General features: G+C 41.6%; 1 protein-coding gene across 1 annotated transcript in view; it reads right to left on the bottom strand.

Annotated features, from left to right (window-relative positions):
* The window catches only part of mboat2a (membrane bound O-acyltransferase domain containing 2a), a 129,824-nt gene that overhangs the window by 58,870 nt on the left and 54,868 nt on the right, over positions 1–16,086 (bottom strand). Inside the window, exon 2 of the mRNA XM_061968347.2 lies at positions 1,522–1,667. Within this exon, the coding sequence (XP_061824331.1) occupies positions 1,522–1,667 (146 nt within the window). The remainder of the gene's footprint in view (positions 1–1,521; positions 1,668–16,086) is intronic.

Genomic DNA, 16,086 nt, shown 5'->3' on the forward strand with positions numbered 1-16,086 from the left:
CGGGGGATCCCGAGGCGTTCCCAGGCCAGCCGGTAGACATAGTCTTCCCAACGTGTCCTGGGTCTTCCCCGTGGCCTCCTACCGGTCGGACGTGCCCTAAACACCTCCCTAGGGAGGCGTTCGGGTGGCATCCTGACCAGGTGCCCAAACCACCTCATCTGGCTCCTCTCAATGTGGAGGAGCAGCGGCTTTACTTTGAGCTCCCCCGGGATGACAGAGCTTCTCACCCTATCTCTAAGGGACAGTCCCGCCACCCGGCGGAGTAAACTAATTTCGGCCGCTTGTACCCGTGATCTTGTCCTTTCGGTCATAACCCAAAGCTCATGACCATAGGTGAGGATGGGAATGTAGATCAACCGATAAATTGAGAGCTTTGCCTTCCGGCTCAGCTCCTTCTTCACCACAACAGATCGATACAGCGTCCGCATTACTGAAGACACCGCACCGATCCGCCTGTCGATCTCACGATCCACTCTTCCCTCACTCGTGAACAAGACTCCGAGGTACTTGAACTCCTCCACTTGGGGCAGGGTCTCCTCCCCAACCCGGAGATGGCACTCCACCCTTTTCCGGGCGAGAACCATGGACTCGGACTTGGAGGTGCTGATTCTCATCCCATTCCCTTCACACTCGGCTGCGATTCGATCCAGTGAGAGCTAAAGATCCTGGCCAGATGAAGCCATCAGGACCACATCATCTGCGAAAAGCAGAGACGTAATCCTGCAGCCACCAAACCGGATCCCCTCAACGCCTTGACTGCGCCTAGAAATTATGTCCATAAAAGTTATGAACAGAATCGGTGACAAAGGGCAGCCTTGGCGGAGTCCAACCCTCACTGGAAACGTGTCCGACTTACTGCCGGCAATGCGGACCAAGCTCTGACACTGATCATACAGGGAGTCTACCGGCATCAAATTCCAAATGAGCAAATATTTGCAAAAAAAATAACCAAGTTTTCCAGTTCGAACGTTTAGTATCTTGTCTTTGCAGTCTACTCAATTGAATATACTGTAGGTTGAAAAGGATTTGCAAATCATTGTATTCTGTTTTTATTTACGATTTACACAACGTGCCATCTTCACTGGTTTTGCATATCGCAATATCGATTTTAGACTATATCGCCCATCCCTAGTTTATTCACATTGTTTTGATTAATAATGCAAACCTACATTTAAACACTGGTTAAAAATTGGTATTGGATCGTAAAACATGCACATTGAGGCCCTTTAGCAGAGGTGTTGTTCTGTATTAAAGCTTGGTCACTTTCCAAGTAGGTATCTGCTACAACCTAATTGCTCCATTTGCCTGGGCTAGGATGAGAAAGGAAAGTGTTGTAATATACTTACTAAAACTACCCAATGTACCCAGTGGTTGCTTTATCAACAAGTCTGAAATATAGAACGCTCCATATTAATTTTCTTCCAGCACTGACAACTTTCAGCTTTTCTGACTCACAAGGAAGGAAGGGAGGAAGAAAGGAAGCCTAGTAAGAATTGTTTACATAAATGAGAAATGACTCACCAGCCAAAGCAGAAGAGAGCCAAGTAGAAGCCCAGTAAAGTGGCCACAACATGTCTGACGAAGGGACTGGTCTTACTGGGATGGAGGTAGAGACGGAACCACACGGCCATGAGCAGCGCAAACAGCTGGCAAGCCACAAAGTTTACCTGCAAGGGGAAGCACAGCATGACAGCCTCGTTAGAGAGTTTAAATTAGCTACATTTCAGCTAGATGCTAACCCGCTACAGTTTGTTTCCCTAGTAAATGTAATGTGAATGTCAGACAAACTGAAAGAAACAAGTCCAACACGTCCAACAGACAAACTTAAAAAAGAAAATGAGCAGAAATTATTGAGAATAAGTTCGGGCTTATGAACTAGCAAAATGTGGTCTACTGTTGGTACCTAGCTTGCAGCTAGCTAGCTAATTTGCACGCTAATGCAATTTAAGAAAACATTAAATTTCTCCAATATTCTTCCAACAATGTGGCGTGGTTGGGAGAGTGGCTGTGCCAGCAACCTGAGGGTTCCTGGTTCGATCCCCACCTTCTACCGAACCTCGTCACGTCCGTTGTGTCCTTGAGCAAGACACTTCACCCTTGCTCCTGATGGGTCAATGTCAATCAATCAATGTTTATTTATATAGCCCTACATCACAAGTGTCTCAAAGGGCTGCACAAGCCACAACGACATCCTCGGTACAGAGCCCACATAAGGGCAAGGAAAAACTCACCCCAATGGGACGTCGATATGAATGACTATGAGAAACCTTGGAGAGGACCGCATATGTGGGTCGTGGTTAGGGCCTTGCATGGCAGCTCCCGCCATCAGTATGTGAATGTGTGTGTGAATGGGTGAATGTGGAAATAGTGTCAAAGCGCTTTGAGTACCTTGAAGGTAGAAAAGCGCTATACAAGTATAACCCATTTACCATAACCCATTAACTATGGTGAGTGCTAATGACAGTTTAACAACATCAACACAATGTTCAAATCAGTTCCTTATTCTATTGTATTACATACAATTGTTTGAGCAAAACTAAGTCAACACTAAAGTGGCCCTTGTGTGTGAATGTGAGTGTGAATGTTGTCTGTCTGTCTGTGTTGGCCCTGCGATGAGGTGGAGACTTGTCCAGGGTGTACCCCGCCTTCCGCCCGATTGTAGCTGAGATAGGCTCCAGCACCCCCCGCAGCCCCAAAAGGGATAAGCGGTAGAAAATGGATGGATGGAAAGTCAATACTATACAATAGCTGAACAAAAGCACAAACTACTACAGTGAAGCCTGGATTTACAAACGCCTCTGTTTACGACACCTTCAAATCGCGCCAAATATGCCTCTGTGTGCGGACCATGCCTCGGCGTACAAACGCTTCATTCATTCATTTTGGATGTGACAATGTTGACAGACCAACGGTTGCTGTTAAGTTATCCTCTCTAGAGACTCTTATCAATCTATTTGTTAATTTCATTTTAATAGTTGCTTATTTTCTGCTGCAACGTGGTTCTATCTACACTTTTTAAACTTGACTAAGCCCTTATTTCTTGACTTAGCTTCGTGGTTAGCTGAGATATTAGCATACCTGTTCTGTAAGGACACACATTATCAGCTGCTAGCCGCTTGTCAGCCGGGGGACTAAAAATAAACCACTTTAAAAGGCATTAGTCTGCATAGGCCAGGGGTCGGCAACCTTTACCACACAAAGAGCCATTTTGACCAGTTTCACAAATGAAAGAAAACAACAAACAACGCCCCCACCCCAACAAGCAGGGTTGGGGTGGGGGCGGGGTTTGGTGGTAGCAGGGGTGTATAATGTAGCCCGGAAGAGTCAGGGCTGCATGGGATTCTGGGTATTTGTTCTGTTGTGTTTATGTTGTGTTAAAGTGCAGATGTTCTCCCGAAATGTGTTTGTCATTCTTGTTTGGTTTTGGTTCAAAGTGTGGCGCATTATTAGTAAGAGTGTTAAAGTTGTTTTATATGGCCGTCAGTGTAACCTGTGTGGCTGTTGACCAAGTATGCATTGCTGTCACTTGCGTGTGCAAGTAGAAGCATACAACAAAAGGCTGGGCTGGCACGCTGTTTATACAGATTGTAGAGGGCGTTAAATGCTGTACCATCATGGCACGCCCTTATTATTATTGTTAAAGTGAAAATCGAAGATTATTAATTCCGGGAGTTTTCTGCGAAAGGCACCAAAATCCGGAAATCTCCCGGGAAAATCGGGAGCGTCGGCAAGTATGCAGTTGAGCCGCATCAGAGTGATCAAAGAGCCGCATGCGGCTCCGGAGCCGCGGGTTGCCGACCCCTAGCATAGGCGATCACTTACTTAAAAAAAAAAAAACGGGCCGATACTGATCAGCAACTGATCGCTCGGCACATTCCTAGTTACATGCATGGATAAATATATGGTTACATTATGTGTACTGTATATGTGAATCAACAGGACATATTGTTTACATCATGTTTACATTCGTATCTATTAACACAGATACGAATGTATATACGATGGATATTGCCCTCCAAAATAGTCTCTCTCTTTTGACATTAGAGGAAGTCCTGCTAAGTGTAAATGGGACAAAACAAAACAAGTTTACTTGACCCACTTCCTGAGAAACTTATCAAGGAGCTGTTTGTAATAGGACCATCAGTGCTAAATATTATAAACTTATCACTTTCCTCTGGCACTGTTCTCCTAGCATTCAAAAAATAGGTTATTCATCCTGTGCTCAAAAGACCTAACCTCGATCCTGACCTCATGGTAAACTACCAGCTGGTGTCTCACCTTCCCTTTAACTCGAAAATCCTCAAAAAAATTGTTGTACAGCTGCTAAATGAACACTTAGCGTCTCCCTATGTCTAGCATTAAAAGATTACAGTTGGTACAAAATGCGGCTGCTAGACTTTTGACAAGAACAGGAAAGCTTGATCATATTACACCTATACTGGCTCACCTGCACTGGCTTCTTCTGAACTTAAGATGTGACTTTAAGGTTTTACTACTTACGTATAAAATAGTAAACGGTCTCGCTCCATCCTATCTGGCTGATTGTATTGTACCATATGTGCCGGCCAGAAATCTGCATTCTAAGAACTCCGGCTTATTAGTGATTCCCAGAGCCCAAAAAAAGTCTGCGGGTTATGGAGCGTTTTCTATTCGGGCTCCAGTACTCTGGAATGCCCTCCCGGTAACAGTTAGAAATGCTACCTCAGGAGAAGCATTTAAGTCCCATCTTAAAACTCATTTGTATACTCTAGCCTTTAAATAGACCCCCTTTTAGACCAGTTGATCTGCCGTCTCTTTTCTTTTCTACTCTGCGTGGAGAGGTTATCAGGTGACCAAAGATGACGCGCTAATTGTTCAAAGTCGGGACCCGGAGTGGACCACTCATCTGTGCATCAGTTGGGGACTCTCTGCGCTGCTGACCTGTCTCCATTCAAGATGATTCCCTGCTGGCCCCACTATGGACTGGACTCTCACATTATTAACTAGATCCACTTGACATTCACTGCACCGGTCGCCCGAGGTCCATTGGGTTGAGTTTTTTCTTGCCCTGATGTGGGATCTGAGCCGAGGATGTCGTTGTAGCTTGTGCAGCCCTTTGAGACACTTGTGACTAAGGGCCATATAAATAAACATTGATTGATTGACACATTATGTACGTAAATGAATATGCCAAACAATAACTTTTTGCAAATGGACATATATGTTTGCCTCACATATGCATGTTAATTGACAAGGTATATTGTAAATGTTAATCATACAGCAACATTGTGGTCATGAAAGATTGGCACCACAAACACGTATTTAGAATTGTTGTTGTTTTTACACAATGTTTTTGTTCATTGTTTCATAAAAGTAGCAGGAAGCAGCTGTTGTTTTATCTTTCAATGGCACCAACGCTTTAATAAAAAAATTACAATAGGAAGACTGACAGGATCCATCAAAGGACGACCACTGGAGCTTTTTTTTCCATTTGTGACAGTTCATCTGTATTAATCATTGACCTTTAAGACCTTATCATGTGTGATATTAAATAACAATGTATGGAAAATGTCATACTGTATATAGCAGATCAGCATGGGTTACCGACTGTGAACTTTTGAACTAAACACCAAGACCAGGAGATATAATTGGTGTTATAGTTGAACACAGAACTACTAATTCTGTATAGAGGTGTGAGGTTGTTAAAGATTTATGATATTCATATAGGCCATCTAGGACAACAGCATGCACGAGTCAAAATTATGTCCGTAAAAAAACAACAAAGACAAAACTAGGTGTGATTTACACAAAATCAGTCACATCAGTTGGCGCTCCCCAGATAATATCCATACATGCTTGTTTGATGTCACTGGCACTGACGGCACCAAGGCCTGCTTGTAAATATAGGTCATGCAAATAGATCTGTCTGGCCAGTAAGCAGTGAAAGGCAAGCGACACCACAAACACCATCCATTAGCTATGCTTTCTGCATGATTAATGAGAAAGCCTAAGAGCGACAGATACAGCGTCAAGTGCATACGCTGGGTCCTCACGTAGTCGGCAGATGTAGCGACAAAACGCCAGAGGGTATGGCATCATAGAGCATATATCGGCTCATGACCACATACTACTACTCTGTAAGGCACAGGGACAAACATTTATCTTTTTACTCAGAAAAAAATATATTAAAAAAATAGAGTGTGCTGCTATGCCTTATTGCATTGAAAAAGTCTACCTTATGCGAAACAGACTTTTTATTGAAGTTATAACATTAATTCGAGTCCGAAGAGTCCGTTTATGACCACCAAACGTGAGAAGAATCTATCATCTCTCTCATTTTGAGAGTAGTGACACTCAAACTGTTTTGTAACAACATGGAAACCCTTCCTTCACCATGTATATGTCCACTACTGTACAGGGGACAGCTATGTAGATAAAAAAATGAATTCAATAGAAAAAAAAGGGCTTCGCTAAAGGTCTTAAAAGATAGCTCAGAGCTCTGCCAACCATCAGTCATACGCCCAAGGTATAAACACTTGGTTGTTTAGGGCCACAACCACTTGGGGGTTCACATGATTATGGCGACCGGTCACTTTAGTAACTGATCATCAATGTGGTGGTCGTGTTCTCTTGGTGTTTGCTTGTTCTACTTTGATGGACTGAATAACCTCATGAATACAATTACACTTTGTTTCTAAACTTCCATTCCGTGATGAGTCAACATGTCCTCTGTAACAGTTTAAGTTCAGTTTAGCAGGTTCGCAGCAATGTCCATTTAAAAGCCCACAGAAATAATTGCTAATTACCTACTCAGTGGCCTAGTGGTTAGAGTGTCCGCCCTGAGATCGGTAGGTTGTGAGTTCAAACCCCGGTCGAGTCATACCAAAGACTATACAAATGGGACCCATTACGTCCCTGCTTGGCACTCAGCATCAACGGTTGGAATTGGGGGTTAAATCACCAAAAATGATTCCCGGGCGCGGCACCGCTGCTGCCCACTGCTCCCCTCACCTCCCAGGGGGTGAACAACGGGATGGGTCAAATGCAGAGGACAAATTTCACCACTCCTATTGTGTGTGTGGCAATCATTCGTACTTTAACTTAACTTAACATCGCTAAATTAGCATCAATGTCAGATCTACGGCTGTATTCCTAAAACAGCTGTACTACATAAGTTTATATCGTAGCCAAACCTTATTTCCTCCAAAAATATCATTTCTAAAGAGCATTTTTTTTTTTTTCCCATTTATTGTGTTTGTTTACTTTTTCAATTATTGTCGAAGCTGCGTAACAGTTTTGAATTAACTTCACTGCATGAGGAAAAATTGAACACTGTTATTTCACCTATCAAACTTTTTTTTTTACCTTTTAATAGAAACTTTGGACATTATCTGAAATAGAAACACTTGGCTATTAAATATATTGGATTGAACTGAATTGTAGTTGTCAATGTAGTCTTTGTGTTTATTGTTCATATGTAATCATTTATAGTAAACACAATTCTTTACATCCATCCATCCATCCATCCATCTTCTTCCGCTTATCCGAGGTCGGGTCGCGGGGGCAGCAGCCTAAGCAGGGAAGCCCAGACTTCCCTCTCCCCAGCCACTTCGTCCAGCTCCTCCCGGGGGATCCCGAGGCGTTCCCAGGCCAGCCGGGAGACATAGTCTTCCCAACGTGTCCTGGGTCTTCCTCGTGGCCTCCTACCGGTCGGACATGCCCTAAACACCTCCTTAGGGAGGCGCTCGGGTGGCATCCTGACCAGATACCCGAACCACCTCATCTGGCTCCTCTCGATGTGGAGGAGCAGCGGCTTTACTTTGAGCTCCCCCCGGATGACAGAGCTTCTCACCCTATCTCTAAGGGAGAGCCCCGCCACCCGGCGGAGGAAACTCATTTCGGCCGCTTGTACCCGTGATCTTGTCCTTTCGGTCATAACCCAAAGCTCATGACCATAGGTGAGGATGGGAACGTAGATCGACCGGTAAATTGAGAGCTTTGCCTTCCGGCTCAGCTCCTTCTTCACCACAACGGATCGATACAGCGTCCGCATTACTGAAGACGCCGCACCGATCCGCCTGTCGATCTCACGATCCACTCTTCCCTCACTCGTAAACAAGACTCCGAGGTACTTGAACTCCTCCACTTGGGGCAAGATCTCCTCCCCAACCCGGAGATGGCACTCCACCCTTTTCCGGGCGAGAACCATGGACTCGGACTTGGAGGTGCTGATTCTCATCCCAGTCGCTTCACACTCAGCTGCAAACCGATCCAGTGAGAGCTGAAGATCTCTACATAAGAATTCTTTACATAACTTGTTAAATATTAATATTACGTTATTTGTTCATAATATTTAATCATAAATTTACTTGAACTACATGTTTGCTGATTGTTTCTTCTATGCACACACTCAGGCTTCCATAGCCAAATCTGCCGTATTTTCCGCACAGGTATATAGGTCGCACCCAATGAAATCTAGAAGAAAAAAATATGTTTCCATATATTAGCCGCATCGGACTATAAGCTGCAGATATATATGTTGTGATTTACACAGAAAAATTGTGTTTTTTTAATAAATATATTTAATTGTTTCCAATGGGTGCCTGTAACATGGCAGTACAACGGCTGATCAAACAAAACAGAAGTCATTGTCATGGACCCATTAGCTGCGGAAGCTAGCTTTCCAATCAGCTAAACAGACATAACTACAGGGTGACAATTTGGTGAATTTGCTGAGGAATTTGTGAAATTGAAACAATACAAATGGTAAATGGTAAATGGGTTATGCTTGTATAGCGCTTTTCTACCCTTCAAGGTGCTCAAAGCGCTTTGACACACCGGACATGTTCTCTTTTGCGGAGCTGTCAGGGCGGAGTTTCTTAAATGCCTCAAATGTCCGGCATTAGAGTTAGAGTTGCGTGTATTTTCAATGTACGTTCAGGGTTGAGAAGGGGTTAAAAACAAAACAAATTGTGCGTGCAGCAGCATTCGTGAGGGAGGGGCAGAGACAGAGAGAGTGAGGGAATTATGAGAAACGCGCATGCGTCGCCAAGCTCTGCTTTTTATCCATAGATTTATCAGATTAAATTTTTTATTATCTATAGCAGGGTGTCAAAAGTGTGCCCCAGAGGCCATTTGCGGCCTACAGCTAATGTTTTAAAGGCCCACGGCACATTCTAAAAATACTATTAAAATAGACAAAAACATAACAAAAGTGAAATAAAAAAGTTTAAAGGTTAAATGTAATTTAGAAAAAGTTGCAATGTTGACTAAGCTGTTTTTTTTTCTTTCAAACTGTCATTGCTCAAAACATAATATTGAATCAAAATCAATGTTATTATGAATTATTGACCTATCCAAGGTTCCGATTACTTCACATCAAATATTTCACTAAGAAAAATATTTTTGTGGAAGATTTTGCAAATTTGGTAAATAAATAACCCAAAAATGTATATTTTCTTGTTTTCTTACTGTACCGAAAATGAACCGAACCGTGACCTCTAAACCGAGGTACGTACCGAACCGAAATTTTTGTGTACCGTTACACCCCTATTTGACACTATTTCCACATTCACCCATTCACACACGCATTCACACACTGATGGCGGGAGCTGCCATGCAAGGCACTAACCACAACCCATCAGGAGCAAGGGTGAAGTGTCTTGCTCAAAGACACAACGGGCGTGACGAGGTTGGTAGAAGGTGGAGATCGAACCAGGAACCCTCAGGTTGCTGGCACGGGCACTCTCCCAACCGCGCCACAGACACATAGCTAATGCTAACAATGCTAGCTTGATGACATTACGATAGCACGTACAAATATAGATTAAAACACTACTATAAAACATGTGACACTTTAGTAACTATGAATTGTTTTAGTTATACTGTAAAACTTAAAAAGGTTGCTTGAAGTGATGAATGAAGAAACCATACGAGTGGAAACTCTATGGACGAATAGAAAATGGAATGGCACTTGTACTTCCGTAACAAAGTATTGTTCCATACACAGTTTTGCCAAATATCACGGCTATATCGAGACAAACACGGATCATTTTTAAAATACATAATCAATTTCTCCTACCGCTTATACCACATCTTCAAAGTATGGCTTCTTCTACGGAGTTTTTACAGTCCAGTAAAACTGCTTCTGGGTAAACTTGTTATAAGCCTCGTCCAGGGGCGCCCGCCCCTCACAGCTAAAACACTGCCATTATTTTGATACCGTAAAAAAAAGAAACAAAATCGTAAAAAAGAGAAGCGATCATAAAAACCTTTGAAACAGACAAAAACAAAACAAATGTACATCCATCCATCCATCCATCCATTTTCTACCGCTTGTCCCTTAATATGAATATTGGCATCGAAAACATCCACCAAAAATATTGTATTTTTTCAAAGTTTGTAGTTATTTTTTTGCCAAAACTTTTTTCGGTGCCAATATAACTTTTTCTACAATGTCAATTATTTTTTTGAATACCAAATCTTACTGGCAGTGTTCTGGCTCCATATCAGAGCGCCAGTTTTCAGCAAGCTATTAGCAGTATATCTTAGTGTTGCACAATAACATGGTACCTTTAAGACCAGTTTAATTTAAAACACAATTTTAAAAAGGATATATAATTAGAGGGCCCTGCTCCATCTCTTCATCAGTTTGGGGGTCCTTGGCCTGGAAAAAGCGAAAGACCCCTGATTTAATCTACCGTATTTTTCGGACTATAAGTCGCAGTTTTTTTCATAGTTTGGCTGGGTTCCAGCGCGACATATATGTTTTTTTCCTTCTTTATTATGCATTTTCGGCAGGTGCGACTTATACTCCGGTGCGACTTATACTCCGAAAAATACGGTATTAATCGTTGCAGCCTTAGATCTTGTTATTATCCTGTCATCTAACTCAACAACATGTCTTGTCATGAAAGTAATAAATAGATATACACAAAAATGTTCAATTTAAAAAATATTTAAAAAAAGGGTTAGGTTGTTAATTGTTTAGGTAATTGATTGTTTATATTGTGTGAAAATCAACAATACATCTTGTTGGAATACTAAACAATCGCCTTACATTATAATGCCTGCTATACATTATGATGTTCCGGGTTGGAGAAAGCGGACCGCTTTAACTTATAATTAAGGACCCCAACTCTAGGCCAAACAATGATTGATTAATTCATTGATTAAGACGTCTTTCTGTAGTGTTTGTCAATATTCATGTCCTTGAGTTTAGCAAGGGGCCATTTGTCTGCTGCAGTCATTGGTGATATTGTTCAAGGGAAAATTAGAAAGACAGGGGCAATCAATCGCACCTTATAAAAGGGGTTTATTTAGAGTACTGTATTTTAGTGCTGTGAGTCAAAAGTCAAAAGTTACCAACTGCAGGGTGGCGCTAAAAAAAAGTTGGCACAGTGACTAACAGAGATCGCTATCATTCAGTTAAAAATAGACCTTTACGTGCCAAAAATACAACAAGGTTTTTCTAATAAAGCAATGCCATCAAATGACTCTCCTCTGCTACAAGCACTCCAGTCAGTGTGTTGTTTTCCATATCTGCAGTTTTCAAACTCATTTCATGCTTTGATTACTTCAAGCTGCTCTTTCCGAGAGGAAGTCACAGCTGGTTGGTCTGAACAGAAAAGCCAACAAGTCGCTGAGTGGAATGCATTCGCCATCAGATAACACACCCAAAAGAAGAGGTGGATGTCAAACGGTTGGGTGTTTGTGGGACAAACAAATAGTTCATCTGTGCATGCATATTCATCAGCGTGCCCTCTGGCCTCCATTGTAAACAGCATCACACTGTCCTCTGAGTTGGGACAATACGTCACACGAGAGCAGTTCACATGCGTGGCTTCCTGAAAAAGAGCGCGGAAAGACAAAAGAGGCAAAAGCTGATGAACTTGAAATTGAGAGTATGAAGTCCAAGCCCCTCCCTGGCAAGCAGAATGTTGCGCTGCAAGAAAGGAATGTCGTGTGGTCAACAAGGAGGAGGGTGTGACAGGAGAGCTGCATTGTTTGCGGCAGCATGGAGACAGGAAAAGCTCACACGTTTATCAACCTGCTAATATCATCTCCATTTCTGTGTTGAATTAAAAAAACAACAATACAATACTTTACTTTATGAGGAATGTGTAATGCACTATAGATGCAAAACAGCTAACTCCTACTAGTCACAAAGGTGTAAAAAAATAAAAATAAAATTAAAAAAAGTATAAAAACAAAACCGCACCTAAACCATCAAGGCAATTGCTGTGTATTGTTTTGTTGAATTGATTAATAAAAATAAAAATAAAAAATAAATAAATAAATAAATCGATTTTTTTTAAATGAGAATCGATTCTGAATCACACAACGTGAGAATCGCGATTCAAATTTGAATCGATTTTTTCCCCACACCCCTAATACATACATACATACATATACATATATATATATATATATATATATATATATATATATACATACATACATACATATACACATACATACATATACATATACATACACATACACATATATATACATACACATATATATACACATATATATACATACAGTATATATATATCCATCCATCCATCCATTTTCTACCGCTTATTCCCTTTGGGGTCGCGGGGGGCGCTGGAGCCTATCTCAGCTACAATCGGGCGGAAGGCGGGGTACACCCTGGACAAGTCGCCACCTCATCGCAGGGCCAACACAGATAGACAGACAACATTCACACTCACATCCACACACTAAGGCCAATTTAGTGTTGCCAATCAACCTATCCCCAGGTGCATGTCTTTGGAGGTGGGAGGAAGCCGGAGTACCCGGAGGGAACCCACGCAGTCACGGGGAGAACATGCAAACTCCACACAGAAAGATCCCGAGCCCGGGATTGAACCCAAGACTACTCAGGACCTTCGTATTGTGAAGCAGATGCACTAACCCCTCTTCCACCGTGCTGCCCCTCATCAATAAAGTGTCAAATTTAATTCAGAAAACAAATAATGTCAACAGTTATTTCCCTCCAATTTGTTAGTTATGATTATATTGCTTATTGACTTTTGAGGTACAAATTGTCAGTATCTTTTTATATAGGGTTTACCTAATGTATGGAAACAAGGACAACTATTACTACACCGAGTTTACGTGAATGTTGAGAAGCGCATCAACCTTTGCATCATACGTTTTGGAAATTGTATTGGACATGTTTTTTGTTAATTTTACAATGGAACAAAATGTTGGTCAAAATGTAATTTCTACAAAATATAAATTTTTGCCTGTATGGACTTTAAAGACATCCTGCACTTTCTAGTCATAAATGTAAAATAATATATATATATACATATAAAAAAAAAAAATATGCATAACAATATGTAATATGTGCAATACTTACCATATTTTGGTTATTTTAAGCATTACCAGAACTTATTTCTTCGTCACATTTATTTCAGTGCTCATAGCAACGCACTTCCGACTTTCGGCAACAAATGTGTGCTCCTTCTTCCGTAAACAAAATGTGTGTTCTAATCATGGCAGACTTGGTAACAGACAACAAAGATGACTATTTTTGGACAAATGAGGATTCACACTCTTATGTTTTTGAAGCTGAATATACAGAGGATTAATTACTGCTTATAGAAGCTCAGCGAGCACAAAGAGAGGGTGGAAGATTGGAGCAAACGGAAACCGAGAGAGTCAGGGTCGGCACAACTTAATGGTGAAAATGTTGAGCTTGAAGCCAACCTATGCCGACAGAAATGGAGTGCATGCCCAAAATTACCTGGAAAAAATGTATACTACACAGTATCTCAGTGTTTGTGCTTATAAAAACAATGGTTTTGTAAAAGCCTGGTTATTATACAGGTTACGGAACGTGAATTAAGTAGTGTTAGCATTTTTGGGGGAAATGTATTTGATAAAACCCAACACCAAGAATAGACATTTGAAAGGCAATTTAAAATAAATAAAGACTAGTGAACAACAGGCTGAATAAGTGTACGTTATATGACGCATAAATAAGAACGTGCCTGGTATGTTAACGTAACATATTATGGTAAGAGTCATTCAAATAACTATAACATATAGAACATGCTATACGTTTACCAAACAATCTGTCACTCCTAATCGCTAAATCCCATGAAATCTTATACGTCTAGTCTCTTACGTGAATGAGCTAAATGATATTATTTTATATTTTACGGTAATGTGTTAATAATTTCACACATAAGTCGCTCCTGAGTATAAGTCGCACCCCCGGCCAAACTATGAAAAAAGCTGCAACTTATAGTCCGAAAAATACGGTAGTTCAAAAAGAAACAATTTCAATTGTACCCGACTTTCTACAACACTACTGTAGAGCCTGGGCTTTGATGACACACGCACTTGATTATGTGGCGATTGATAAGAACAATGGCACAGCTTGTCACATTCCCTCTGATGTCCCTTTACAGTGTGTATACATGAATCACAACCAGGGACTCAACATGCCAAACTCAATAGAGAAAGCAATATTAGATTGTTAAAAGGCGACATGGAAGTCTGTCATCAATACACGTGTCTTGTACCGTAGATTAGCCAATACCACATTTTGCAAGCGTCTGTGCCAGGGTACAATGTTTCTTCATTCATAATACATGCAGCCCTTTTTCCATTATTGATCCACTCTGAAAACACACCCTGGGGTTCGACGCTTGCACTGTTTCAGATTCGTGCTTGAACAACGGCGCTGCAGGGAGGCTTGGAAGGCATTCAAAAGGGAACACGAGAAAGAGAAAAATCTCTACTTTGGAGACCTGCAGATCTGAGCGGAAACATAGGCTGTAGGAGAAGAAAGGTTGGCTTGACCACCATACAATGTATTGTGAGTCCTTCCTAAACACACTGAAGGCTTAAGAATAGGAATACATTGACAGGACATCCATCGTTGGTTGTTTAGTCCGAATCAAAACATTGCTTTTACGCTGAACGTGAATTAGTAGGCTACAAATCAGACTCGGTCTGCACAAGTAATCGCTATTGAATCGAAATCAAGGTTTTAATTAGTGCGATTAATAACGGCAAGAGACAGAGGGCCATGTTCGTCAATCAGAATTGTTGAGCGCCATGCCCTTTGCCTGTTGGCCAATCAAAAGTGTTTACAGGAAACAAGTTAAGTTAAGTTAAAGTAGCAATGATTGTCACACACACACTAGGTGTGGTGAAATTTGTCCTCTGCATTTGACCCATCCCCTTGTTCACCCCCTGGGAGGTGAGGGGAGCAGTGGGCAGCAGTGGTGCCGCGCCCAGAAATCATTTTTGGTGATGTAACCCCCAATTCCAGCCCAGGGAGGTGACTAAGACCCCGATGGTCACTCTGTCAGACCTACAGCATTCCTCTGTGGAGAGAGGAGAACCTTCCAGAAGGACAACCATCTCTACAGCAAACCACCAATCAAGCATGTATTGTATAGTGGCCGGATAAAAGCTATTTCTAAGTAAAATGTTTGCCAAAATGCACCTGAAAGACTTTCAGACCATAACAAACAAAATTCTCCGGTCTGATGAGACAAAGATTGAACTCTTTGGAGTGAATGCCAGACGTCATGTTTGGAGGAAACCATGCACAGCTCATCACCAGGCCAATACCATCCCTACAGTGAAGCATGGTGGTGGTAGCATCATGCTGTGGGGCTGTTTTTTCAACGGCAGGAACTGGGAGACTAATCAGGATAGAGGGAAAGATGAATGCAGCAATACACAGACATCCTGCATAAAAACCAACCCTTCCCAACCAACTTGATGGAGCTTGAGAGGTGCTGCAAAGAAGGATGGGCAAAATTGCCCAAAGATAGGTGTGCCAAGCTTGTGGCATCTTATTCAAAAAGACTAATTGGTGCCAAAGGTGCATCAACAAAGTATTGAGCAAAGGCTGTGAATACTTAAATACGTGTGATTTTTTGCACTTTAAAATTTTTTTTAAAAAACCTTTTTGCATTGTCAATATGGGGTATTGTCGGTAGAATATTGAATAACAAACAAAATGTGGAAAAAGTGAAGCGCTTTCCGGATGCAGTGTGTATATTTTATTGACAAGGATTGTAATGTGAAGCGCCGAATGACAACAACATACTTGCCCGAGGAGTACACTGG

Source organism: Nerophis lumbriciformis, linkage group LG08 (assembly GCF_033978685.3).
Source record: "Nerophis lumbriciformis linkage group LG08, RoL_Nlum_v2.1, whole genome shotgun sequence".
Lineage (NCBI taxonomy): Eukaryota > Metazoa > Chordata > Actinopteri > Syngnathiformes > Syngnathidae > Nerophis > Nerophis lumbriciformis.